This window comes from Schistocerca cancellata, chromosome 1 (assembly GCF_023864275.1).
Source record: "Schistocerca cancellata isolate TAMUIC-IGC-003103 chromosome 1, iqSchCanc2.1, whole genome shotgun sequence".
Classification (NCBI taxonomy): Eukaryota; Metazoa; Arthropoda; class Insecta; order Orthoptera; family Acrididae; genus Schistocerca; species Schistocerca cancellata.
Genome location: NC_064626.1, coordinates 880,925,776 through 880,939,245, shown reverse-complemented (window position 1 = coordinate 880,939,245; position 13,470 = coordinate 880,925,776). Strand labels below are relative to the sequence as shown.

At 42.6% G+C, this 13,470-nt stretch overlaps 1 protein-coding gene and 1 non-coding gene across 2 annotated transcripts in view; one reads left to right on the top strand and one right to left on the bottom strand.

Annotated features, from left to right (window-relative positions):
- LOC126190512 (beta-glucuronidase-like) overlaps nucleotides 1-13,470 on the top strand; it is a 155,210-nt gene that overhangs the window by 29,525 nt on the left and 112,215 nt on the right. The window contains exon 2 of the mRNA XM_049931026.1: nucleotides 1,235-1,432. Coding sequence (XP_049786983.1) covers nucleotides 1,250-1,432 — 183 coding nt within the window. The 5' untranslated portion in view covers nucleotides 1,235-1,249. The remainder of the gene's footprint in view (nucleotides 1-1,234; nucleotides 1,433-13,470) is intronic.
- On the bottom strand, nucleotides 13,208-13,282 carry Trnas-cga (transfer RNA serine (anticodon CGA)). The gene has a single exon. It is a non-coding gene; the product is annotated as a tRNA-Ser (tRNA).

The following is a 13,470-nucleotide window of genomic DNA, read 5'->3' as shown; positions in this document are numbered from 1 at the left end:
ATGATGTTTGTACTTTGTTCCAATTGCGATATACTCGAGTTGCGACCCGTGCAGTCATATCACCCTTGTAATAACTGTAGTTGACAGGAAAAATACACGTCATGGTATTGCTCGTAGTCGCTTCACACTTTCCTGTCAGTCACGATTCAGATCCCATTTACAACATTTTCCGAAGATGAAGTCACTATCGAGACTGGAACGCATTGCCTAGTTCCACTTCATGAAGCCTAACAATTAAAATTCAGCTTAGTCATATTTTGTATCGACAATATTACGAAAAAGATACATTGCTCCTCACCAGAAAGGTGACACTTTGAGGTGCAAACAGGCACAACGAAAAGACTTTACACACAGAGCTTCCAGTCAAAGCCTTCTTCAGAAAGGAAAACACACACAGGCACAAAAGAAAGCACACCACACGCTCACATGATAGCTATCTCTGGCCGGAGCAGCCTGTCTACAATTCAGAGTGTCATCTTTACAGTGATTAGTGATATATCCTTTTCATTACAGTGTTGGTTTTCCAACCTGGACTTTCCATTGTTTCATATTTTTTCTCAGATTTTCCAGTGATCTCACAATCCCCTCACAGTCACTGAGCGAGGTGGCGCAGTAGCTACCACACAGGACTCACATTCGGGAGAACGGTGGCTCAAAGCCACGTCCGGTCATCCTGATTTACGTTCTCTGTGATTTCCCTAAATCGCTTCAGGCAAGTGTCCGGATGGTTCCTTTGAAAGGGCACGGCCGATTTCCTTCCCCATCCGTCCCTAATCCGAGCTTGTGCTCCGTATCTAATGACCTCGTTGTCGACGGGACATAAGCACTAATTTCCTCCTCCTTTTCCCCTCCCTTACAGTCATCACATCACTCTTCGATAACTAGGATGGTCTTCTGCTTTCTTCTTTTGTTCTCATTCCGTAGACTGGTCGGCAGCAATTCTCGTTAACCTTTTTGTCCCATATTCTGCAAGTTTTCTTTTTTTTTCAGTTCGGGGTTTGTTGTCAGTTTCTCTGATGTACTGAAAGATTTCGCATATATTATTTGATTACAACTAATTGTTCGGCGAATAATGTTTCTGCCATTTTGAAAAACAAAAAGCAAACTGTAAGTGACGCTTTACTTTTCTCCATTTAAAGATATGCTTGGCTTCTGAAATTCCTCTATGTAAGTAAGAGGGTTCCCCGAATACTCAAAAAACGTTAATTATTTCGATTCATTGTCTTGTTCACAGGACACTATCGTCGGAATGTGGAGACTTTGTCTATTGCTTGCTACAGCGGCCTTGGCGCCAGTCGCGAAAGGTGGCGTGCTGTATCCCAGAGAATCCGAGTCCAGGGAGGTGAAGTCTCTAGATGGCCTCTGGAACTTCAAGCTGGACGCAGCCGAAATAGGCTACGCTGAAGAATGGTACGGAGATGATCTCACCAAGGTACGTTGCCTCTCGGTCAAGCTGTGCCTGCATTTAGAAAACACGAATGTTGGTCAGAGGCTGTGGTTACTAGCTCCTGTCAAGCTTCCAAAGGATTAACATCGCTGTCAGAAGTGAATTGCTCTGCTCTCAAAATTACCTAAACTTTTCGCTCTCCAGGTTGAGTTTTTTGCGCCTTGTATGCCACCCTTCGGTTGGGTTCGCTCTTTGTAGAAAAGGTAAAGCGTCACATACTGGATACAAATAGCGACTTCTGAGCAAAGTTTTCTTGTGTTCAGTTGTGGGTATCCTCATTATTAAATGATATTATGCACATCCTGGGTGGCCTAAATGACGTTCAGAGGTGTTAAGCGAGATTTGCATTTCAACAACTCTTTGTTTCGTATCACACCTAGCTATAGGAGTTTCTCTCTTAACTTAGAAATATAGATTAAGAGTTTCGAGTAGTCTTCGTTTCCTTCAAACATGAAAGTCAGAAATAATAAAATGTATTTTTTTCTTTTCTTTAAAAAAAATAACTTCCAGTTTCGGTCAGCAGAGAGCCTGTCTCCTATGTCACCACTGGTTTTTCTGGATTTGTGGCCGATCGCTGGCGTACCTTTGCTTTGGTGTTTCTTGTGTGTGCTTGGATTGGTGTGCATTGCCATACATGGCCGTACAAATGTGCCAGACGTGGGGTGCTAATGCGCATTGCTGGTACTGCCTTGGTTTGGGATCAACTGTCAGTGAAGACAGTATCACTTCAGCATGGAAAATGCGTGGATCACAAAGCCACAGAAGCGATTACTTTAGGTTAAGAGCCCGGTACAGATAAGATTGCCAAGTTCAAAACTAGAAAATCGAAACTCGGCGTTATGTTAGCTGGACATTTTACCTTAAGAAACGGACTACTTATTTTAAATGGAAATAGAGAAAGTTGGGTGTTTTCAGTCGTTTATTACTAATCAAATGCAATCAGTTTTTTTAAATGGCTCTAAGTACTATGGGACTTAACATCTGAGGTCATCAGTCCCCTAGACTTAGAACTATTTAAACCTAACTAACCTGAGGACGTCACACACATCCATCCCCGAGGCAGGATTCGAACTTGCTACCGTAGCAGCCGCGTGGTGCCGGACTGAAGCGCCTAGAACCGCAGTTTTGTTTTGCGAGATCATTTTAATGGTGCTTAAACCGAAAACCAATCAATAAGCAGCGTTATAATTTGGCGGTCTTTTTAGCGGGTAAATCCTCTTCGAAAGATAATCTTAGGTTAAAGTAAACTAAGAATCCTTTGTTACACAAAATAAACAAATTTTTATTCTTCTGGGACGAAAAACGAAAAGATATTAATTAATTTTCGTAATTTCAATGAGACTTATCGAGAAATAAATAAATAAATAAAAAATAAATAAATAAATAAGAAATAAATAAACAAGTAACCATAGTTTTTTTGGTGGGTTCGCATCGGTTGATTGGCACATTCTATGAGGGCTGGCTGAAAAGTAATGCCTCCGATTTTTTATGCTAAAACCCTTAAAGCTTTTTAAATAAAACAAACATTAACGTTCCACATCTTTATTCTTCACGGCTACATATTTATTTCTCAACACAGTCACCGTAGCGAAGAACACATTTCTCCCAATGACAGACCGATTTGTTGCTACCATCACCGTAGAACGTTTGACTTTGTTGACGGAGCCACAACCCCACCTCTGCCTGCACCGCTTCGTCACTATAGTTGAAGTCCTCTAAGATGTTCTTTAAGTTTTGGAAAAAGATGAAAACCGGAGGGGGCCAAGTCGGACTGTACGAAAGATGATCAGTCATGTCCACCTCTGTAGGGGCGGGATCAGTGCGGCAGATTGCTACGAAAATGTTGTATTGTCGTAATGCACATTTCAATTGAGATGGTCGACTGGGCACGGCCCGAAACCCAACAAAAGAAATCGATGACAGTGGACGCAGGGCGTCGAACTGATGCAGATGTCGCAGCACTCGTGGGTGGTCTGTCACTGACATGCTGAAGTAGAGGGTGCCCCACGTATGGATGAACTCTACGAATTAAAAACTCGATTACAGCACGCTATTTCTCATACACCGACATAGTTATGTTACAAACTGCTATATTACAAGCTACAATTCGGAGCCTTCTAGTAGCAAAAGGCTGCAAGTACGTGTACATCAAGAATAAATATAAGAATGTAAGTAACGTTTTTTGTATTTAAAAAGCTGCAAGAGTTTTACATAAAAAATTCGGAGACGTTACTTTTCAGCATGCCCTTGTACTTCTCTTCACTCCCTCTGCACGTAGCGTGCTAGTAAAATAATGTGTTAGGCTCGCTCGGCCTACGAAGAAAAACGTAGGACATAGACGAAGGGAATAGCACTGGTTCGTACACTTACATATCCTTCTTATTTCTCATTATGCTTTTTCCTCGAAATTACGCCATTAGCTTGGAACGGGCCTTACTTGTGCGTCCTCTACTTCACCGCTAAAAAGCCTAACAAAATCCGGACAGGCCGGGCTTGTAGGCATTTGGCGGCACACAACCGCAAAGAGTCGGAAATGTCAGGCTAAAGCCGGATACTTGGCAACCCTAGTTACAGCCCCAGGTGCAGGCGGGAGCAGTAGCTAAGCGGGTGAGGAGTGTGCCACAGTGCATCGTGTGACCTGTGAAAACGCCATAACAAGCCGAAGTCGTTGGGAGCTGAAGTTCGTTGCACCAGAGCAGAAACCTACAAGTGTGAACCAAATGATGGAGCCCATTTGAATAACCGGAACCAACATGTGGTGTTACTAGGAGATTGATTGACCACACTGCAGTGTTGGTTACATGGCCGTACAGAAGGGTTGGCGAGATAGCCCCCCCCCCCCCCCCCCCCACCAAGGATGCGGGCAGAGAGGGGTCGTAAAAACGGCTACGTGGATTTTCCGACTCGTTTGTAGGCGCCAACCAGATTTCCATTGTGGGTTCTCTGGCTAGAGCCTTCCTCACTGCTGATTTGCGCCAGTCACTCACCAGCAGCAGAAGTGTTGTCACGGTCAGTCAGGCAGGGTCCTCGCCGACAGCATTCCTATCCGTATAGTTTCGTAGGCCTAAGCCACGTAAGCTCTATATACTGTGAATAATGTCATTAGGTACTATAACGAAAGGGAAGCCGTGTCTTCTCAAGGATGGTCATAGCTACCCGATACAAAGAAAATGAGATGAGTGTATGAATTGGTTGTGCCTGAATTGAGAACGGAGTTAATGCCGAGGCCATTTAAAAAATGCAAAATAGCATAATAATGGCATGACCACCTGACGAGCAGATTGAGAAACGAATACGTAACTGCAGGAAGCAAGTTCACGGAGAAAAAACAGTGTTGTTTTTCCAAATTTTTGAAAAGGAATTTCAAAATTTGAAAGATAAAGGTTTAGATTTCGTCCAAACATTCCTAAATATTAGAGCTCCAAGACTACATTGTGTAAAGCAAGAAAGGAAGATACTGGGAAATAAAGAAGTAATAAAAAGTTTATGACGAAATAGAACCAACATCTGACACAATGTGGAAGAGTAGAGTTGTATTCTATGGGCACTTGAAAAGAGTAGATGAAAAGAGGATAATAAGTAGAATTTTTAACAGAAACCCAAAAAGATCAGTGAAGTGGATCAAAGAAGCTAACGCAACCCTGAGAGAAATGGAAATAACGAAGGAATAAATATGAGCGAGAGAAAAGTTTAGAGCAAAAGTAAAAAGTTTCAAGGCCTTCCAGGAGAAAACAAAGAAAACGACAGATGCAGTATGGGCAGAAGAAAGAAGAGAAAACCTCACGGGAAGAATGAAAAACTACTGGAAAGAAAGAAAGGAGGAAAGAAAGAAGACGTAAGCTATTTCTTAAGGTCCTTAGTAGGCCAAACCAATAAATAAAAAAATAAAAATGAAAAAATAAGAAATAAATTTAAACATTCCTGGATCAAATGTGAAGGAATGTTAGTACAAAGCGATCTGTGGAGCCTCCCACATTGTTGCGGCTCGCTTTCGCGGCCGGAAAACCGCGGCTAAAACATTTGTTTTCGGAAACACCACGTTGACGTCACGGGGATCTGGACACTGCAAAAACTGACGCAGAGAAAAGACAGTCGTTGTCAGTAATCGCCGGGTGAGATTTTAGCCTAGGGTGTGATGCATACCTCGACGCCTCTGTTCTTGGAGATGAGTGCTACACTGCGACTTTAGTTATTAAAAGGACGCCGGACGAATGTGAACAATCTATATCTGTCTCGAAAAGAAAGTGACGAGTACTGTGCACTCTGTCCTCAGTTACTGGAATTACCAAACAAGTTTTACAAATGTAGGAGACGGAGGGAAAAACTTTATGTTAGACCTACATACTCGAGGCGATTCATGGCGACCTTGAAAAGGAAGATTACAATCTGTTTTGCTGTATTTATTTGAAGTTGTGTAGACATATGTCAATTAACCTTCAATGGCTGTCATTCAGCTTACGTGTGAAAACAAGCATAAACTTAAGAACAAGATTCTCTGACGCCTCAAGCACTGAAAAGTGGAAACACAGACACCACACCTGCAAACCACTTAAGATACAGTCACCACCCTACTGGCATGAAATCGCCAATATGCAGTAATAATGATTGTGCACAGCTAATATCCGCCTACCACAACACAAAAAAGGTCAATTCCAGTAACTATAAGTGTAAGATTGTCACCGTTCACAATTGAACAGATTACTTTTTGAGAATACAATTCACTCTAAAATTTTCGATAAAGATTTTGCCTACTTGTGGTTTCCAATAAACATGCGATTTCAGTCCATAGATTCCAACTGTAACCCGATTATGATATTTTTCATCGTCAGGATGCTACAAACTCACGCTTTCTTGGACTAAACTTACTAAACTTACCAGCTTCTCACAGCCCACTTCATGTTTAAGGCCACCGTTCGATTTTAGCGCATAAAACAAACTGGTCTGAATTTCGCCTAGAATTTCGGACAATGAGATCGGCTTCAATGTGACCGCGCACGTAGTGGCGTACTGATTTGAAAGACCTGTCGTCTTCGGCCGATGTCGGTCGTCGGCGGAATCCACCAATATCGGTGCCACTGTCACCGCAGCCTAATGGTATCGTAGGATTTCAAAGGCAGACGACAGGGTGCTGAAGTAATCTGCCGACAGAAGAATGGTGCTTGACCCGACGGTGGAGAATACAAGCAGAAAACGTGAATGGAATATATAATTTACTTGACCCCTCCAACGAGTTCTTTTGTTGCTCCCAAGTTTAGATCGGTACGATCTGCTGTGTAAATAAAAAAAAAAGAATTCAAGAATAAGCTTTCTGTGGCTAATTGACTAATTGACGCCATTATGGGAATTGTTGGTCGTTACGCCTGTAGACAGTTATGTTTTTTTTTTTAAGTAGACTTAAATTTAGCTGGTTTGGCGATGGAATAGGAGGCACCGACTGAACTTTAATTTAGTGACGTAAATAGCGATTTTGCTATGCTCAAAGAAAGGAAATACAAAATAAAATTATAATGAAAACACAATTCCTGGAAAGAGATATTTCCTCAACTCTTAGCTATAGCCCTTTTCTTTTATTTTTACTTAGATAATTTGTGCACCATTAGTAACTGAAGAAGAAATAAAATCTGTTCTTTATTATACATCGTACTAAAACCAATGTACAGGACTCATAAACAGAGAGATGAAGATTTCATTTTACTTTCAGATTTTTAGAAACGTTTAGAACGTTTCATAGAATGCGGTCAGCCACTGACGGGTCCACAACCGCACCCCCTCTTGCACTTCCTCCTCCGACTGAAACGGACATTCACATATATCTTACTTCAAGTCACGTAAGATGGGAAAACACACAAAGACAAAGACCTGGGCTGTGCAGAGGATGCTGCAGTGTTCCCCAAAGAAATTGCTGAGGTGTAGTCTTCGTCCAACTGGCTGTTTGGGGGCAAGCGTTATCGTGCAACAGGATGATTCCGTCCAACAGCATTCCTGGGCGTTTTGACTTTATGACACGTGCAGTTTCTGCAAAGTATCGCCGCGCGGGGTTAGCCGAGCGGTCTGAGGCGCTGTAGTCATGGACTGTGCGGCTGGTCACGGCGGAGGTTCGAGTCCTGGTTGTGTGTTTGTCCTTAGGATACTTTAGGCTAAGTAGTGTGTAAGCTTAGGGACTGATGACCTTAGCAGTTAAGTCCCATAAGATTTCACACACATTTGATTTTGCAAAGTACCCTCATAGTGTTGCGCACTGATTGTGGCTCTATGCTCGAGGAACTCAACAAGCAGTGGGGCCCTGCAGTCGAAGAAATGGTCATCATAACCTTACCAGAACTTGTGTGAGTAGCTTTACGTTTCTACTTCTCTGGAGGGGGAGATGATTTGCCCTTTGCCCTTGGTCTGTCGGAATGCTGTCTGACGGAATCACCCTATTGCACTATAATGCCCACCCACACACTGCCAGTCGGACGAAGGCCATGCTTCAGCGATTTGGTTGCGAAACACTACAACATCCTCCTGGATATTTCACCATGTGATTTGAACATCTTTGGTGACCTGACGAAAGACATGCATCGCCGTCAGTCTCAGTTGGACGAGGAAGTGCGAGAGTGGATGCGATTGAGAATCTGTCAGCAGCTGACTGCGTTCTACGAAACAAGAATTGCTCATCTCGTGTCCCGTTGTGATAAATGTCGTAATGGATGTGGTGATTATTTCTGAATCGAACCCTTCCATGGTCCTATGGTGGCGGATACTCATTTTTCATTTGACTGCTCCTCATAACACGGAATGCACGTCTCCTTACCATCCAACACAAAGCTCAAAACCAACCGAAACTGCTAACAGAGTGCACCTGCGATCTAGAATCTTCCACCATTATCATCACCCATAAGTCCCTCATCAGGCCCATTCTCACCTACAACAATGTTGCTGAATTTCTGCCTCCACTAAATTCTACAAGTCCCTTGAAATCCTAGAAAGACATGCACTCCATCTCGATTTCCGCATCTGCCTACTTTCCCCAACTATCAATCCACACCAACTAATCCGCTTCCCACACCTTATTCTCTTGCTCAAGCACCTTTGGATGCATTACTGACAAACCCCAGTCCCAGCAGCCCACTTATCACCAATCCAGGTACCCTGCTACGCCACTTATATCCTTATGCCGCTTATCATGCACCTTTCTGCTTTATCCTTCCTCTCCTGCTACAGTGTTGTTAACCATCTGCCACTCATCAAAGATGAAATCCCTCCCAAGATATAGCCGTCTTTCCACTCCTAGTCACAATTTTCTACCTCTAACAATTGGTCCATTTTCCTCCCTACTACTTCCTCTGCCTTTCTGACGCTCATTTGCTACCTGTGGTTCCACAAAGCCCATAATCATCATTGCACCTTCATCATAACCGTGGACATTTTCATGCATCACAAGCATCACTGTTACACCATAACATCATTCACGTTATCATCAGTGATTTTATTTTAAGTATAACATAAAAACATCTATAAAGTTTAAAAAATCAACAATACTGGCCACCAGTGTTTCTTTTTAAATCTTCATTTTGTCACCCATTTTTTGTAAAAATCACGAACATTGTCCAGTAATGTGTTTTTAAAAAATCATCACTTATTGTCTTCTGCTTTTTTTGTTTTAAGCCCTCTTTTCAATTTGTGTAATATATGGATGAAGAACCGTTTCATCCGCTGCCAGGTCGCCCCTTGGTGGTGAATTGAGCAGCTGTTCGACAGATATTAATATGTACAACATTCAATGAATACTTGTTCTTACTTTGACGAACTCCACGCATGGACTAATTGGTCTCATTTAAAAAACTAATTTGATTGCTACACAATTCTACCCATTTAAATCACGTTTAACAGTTTGAATTTTGAATGTTCATGTATTTTAAAGACTATCTGTCTTTCTATAAGTATGTAGGAAGAAAGGATAGCCGGCCGCGGTGGTCTAGCGGTTCTGGCGCTGCAGTCCGGAACCGCGGGACTGCTACGGTCGCAGGTTCGAATCCTGCCTCGGGCATGAGTGTGCGTGCTGTCCTTAGGTTAGTTAGGTTTAAGTAGTTCTAAGTTCTAGGGGACTTATGACCTAAGATGTTGAGTCCCATAGTGCTCAGAGCCATTTTTTGAAGAAAGGATATAAACAGTAAAATAAAATCTGAAAGCAAAATCCCCCTCAATAGCGCCACCGGTCGGTGGGAACATTTATCTTTGTTCATATTTTATGAGTCAAAGTGTTGGTTGACGTCCCTATTCAGCATTGCTTTTAACACAGAGACAACTTGTTGCTCTATAGCAAAAACCTGTCGCTCTTTATGTTCCTCTAATATTAATTACAGCTGTCTGATGATGGCAGTAGTCGAAACTGCATAATAAACAAAATAATTTTGTGTAGACAATTTGATTCGCTAAATACTCACAAAAATGTGGACACATGTAGGAAATTAATTTCATTTATTAATAAATTTATCTAACCTACTTAGAAAATTATAAAGCTGCTAAATCTGGGTTGGAAAAATTGTAGGAAGATAGTTTTATGGGGTGGCAGTTCTGCCAGGGTTGCAAGATTACCTCAGCATGGCCCTAGCTGGGTGGCGAACTGTGTCGGCTATCTAAGGCAGCTCGCCAGAGAGCACAGCTCTTGTAACACCAGCTCATTAGCGATAGAGCCCACCACTCACTCCGCTTGCACCTAATTTCGACGCGATCGGACATTGCGAGCGTCTCTGCATTGGTCACGTGCTGTCGTACCCCAAACGATGGCTCGTTGACAACCACATTCCTCACTGGAACTGCTAGGCAGCTACCTAGCGTGTTAAATTTGGAGGGAGGGCAAATTTTGTGGTCAACTAAACCTAGTGATACCGGATATCGGCTTCATACCGTGACATTCGGCTGTTGTGGCGTGTAAAGTTATACATGGGCAAACAGGAAGAGAATAGAACGCTGACAATATTTTTTTCTATATATAATTTTTTGAATTGTATGTTGAATTGTATGTCAGATGGAAATCCAGTTCTAAGCAAAGAAGGCAAAGCAGAAAGGTGGAAGGAGTATATAGAGGGTCTATACAAGGGTGATGTACTTGAGGACAATATTATGGAAATGGAAGAGGATGTAGATGAAGATGAAACGGGAGATACGATACTGCGTGAAGAGTTTGACAGAGCACTGAAAGACCTGAGTCGAAACAAGGCCCCAGGAGTAGACAACATTCCATTGGAACTACTGACGGCCTTGGGAGAGCCAGTCCTGACAAAACTCTACCATCTGGTGAGCAAGATGTATGAAACAGGCGAAATACCCTCAGACTTCAAGAGGAATATAATAATTCCAATCCCAAAGAAAGCAGGTGTTGACAGATGTGAAAATAACCGAACAATCAGTTTAATAAGCCACAGTTGCAAAATACTAACACGAATTCTTTACAGACGAATGGAAAAACTAGTAGAAGCCGACCTCGGGGAAGATCAGTTTGGATTCCGTAGAAATACTGGAACACGTGAGGCAATACTGACCTTACGACTTATCTTAGAAGAAAGATTAAGGAAAGGCAAACCTACGTTTCTAGCATTTGTAGACTTAGAGAAAGCTTTTGACAATGTTGACTGGAATACTCTCTTTCAAATTCTAAAGGTGGCAGGGGTAAAATACAGGGAACGAAAGGCTATTTACAATTTGTGCAGAAACCAGATGGCAGTTATAAGAGTCGAGGGACATGAAAGGGAAGCAGTGGTTGAGAAGGGAGTAAGACAGGGTTGTAGCCTCTCCCCGATGCTATTCAATCTGTATATTAAGCAAGCAGTAAAGGAAACAAAAGAAAAATTCGGAGTAAGTATTAAAATCCATGGAGAAGAAATAAAAACTTTGAGGTTCGCCGATGACATTGTAACTCTGTCAGAGACAGCAAAGGACTTGGAAGAACAGTTGAATGGAATGGACAGTGTCTTGAAATGAGGATATAAGGTGAACATCAACAAAAGCGAAACAAGGATAATGGAATGTAGTCGAATTAAGTCGGGTGACGCTGAGAGAATTAGATTAGGAAATGAGACACTTAAAGTAGTAAAGGATTTTTGCTATTTGGGGAGCAAAATAACTGATGATGGTCGAAGTAGAGAGGATATAAAATGTAGACTGTCAATGGCAAGGAAAGCGTTTCTGAAGAAGAGAAATTTGTTAACATCGAGCATAGATTTAAGTGTCAGGAAGTCATTTATGAAAGTATTTGTATGGAGTGTAGCCATGTATGGAAGTGAAACATGGACGGTAAATAGTTTGGACAAGAAGAGAATAGAAGCTTTCGAAATGTGGTGCTACAGAAGAATGCTGAAGATTAGATGGGTAGATCACGTAACTAATGAGGAAGTATTGAATAGGATTGGGGAGAAGAGAAGTTTGTGGCACAACTTGACCAGAAGAAGGGATCGGTTGGTAGGACATGTTCTGAGGCATCAAGGGATCACCAATTTAGTATTGGAGGGCAGCGTGGAGGGTAAAAATCGTAGGGGGAGACCAAGAGATGAATACACTAAGCAGATTCAGAAGGATGTAGGTTGCAGTAGGTACTGGGAGATGAAAAAGCTTGCACAGGATAGAGTAGCATGGAGAGCTGCATCAAACCAGTCTCAGGACTGAAGACCACAACAACATGTTGAATTGATAGATTGATCTGTAGCGTAGCCTGAGAAATGAGCTATGTTCAAAGATGGTAATGAACAGGAAATCTTAGTTGTGGTGAAATATTGATCTGTAGCGTAGTCAGAGGCCTATGCCAGGTTGTTAGGTGACTGTTTGTGAGTTGGTGAAAGGTGTATGAAAAACATCAGTTAATCTCAGTCAAGCCTCTAGACGACAAATCACAGGTAGGAGACGAGGTACTGGCAAACGTAAAGCTGCGAGGAGAGGTTGTGAGTTGTGCTTGGTAGCTCTGTCCGTAGAGCACTTGCACATGAAAGACATAGGTCCGAGTTCGAGTCTCGGTCCGACACACACTTTTAATCTGCCAGGAAGTTTCAGACCACAGCAGACTGATACTCCAGTTATGGCGATTAATTGTTCCATGAAGTTTAAAGCTCACTTCGTCTGACCTAAGAATTAGATAATGGAAATATTCACCTGCTTCAAACATATTGACGAAAACTAAACGCCGTCCGAACAGGCCTCGGAAACGTCCGCTGTGTCATCCTCAGGGCAAAGGCGTCATCGAATGCGGATATGGAGCGATGTGGGGTCAGCACACCGCTCTCCCACCCATTTGCCGTTTTCGTGGAGTAAACACGTTGATGATCCACTCAAAAATTTCAGTTTGCCTATTGGGATCATCTTCCTGCAGATCTCTGAGAAGTGTCGCAGTGTATATTGATACATGATAACACACTCAGAAAATTCACTTCACGTACCGAGATATCCATCATTCAGAGAGTGGAGAAGTGTCAGAAAGTAAAGCTTCCACCTGCGAGTCCACGAAATTCTGTGAACACTCGTTTTGCTGATCCCAAACTCATGATAGCATTGCTTCACAGACGTTTTCGGGGATTGTGCGTGTCGCTGAACCACTGCAGCCACACTCTCGTTATCTGTTGAACATCTCCTTCTCCTAGTACGTCCATTCTTCACATCGTGCACCTTCGACTTTAAACTTGTCTCGAAATCTCGTAATTGTTAACCATGAAGGTGGCGATGTTCCAAACTCAGTACTCCAAAGTCGTCGAACCTCATACATATTGAAACTTCCTGGCAGATTAAAACTGTTTGCCGGACCGAGACTCGAACTCGGGACCTTTGCCTTTCGCGGGCAAGTGCTCTACCAACTGAGCTACCCAAGCACGACTCACGCCCCGTCCTCACAGTTTTACTTCTGCCAGTACCTCGTCTCCTACCTTTCAAGCTTTACAGAAGCTCTCCTGCGAAACTTACAGAACTAGCACTCCTGAAAGAAAGGATATTGCGGAGGACGGGGCGTGAGTCGTGCTTGGGTAGCTCAGTTGGTAAAGCACTTGCCCGCGAAAGGCAAA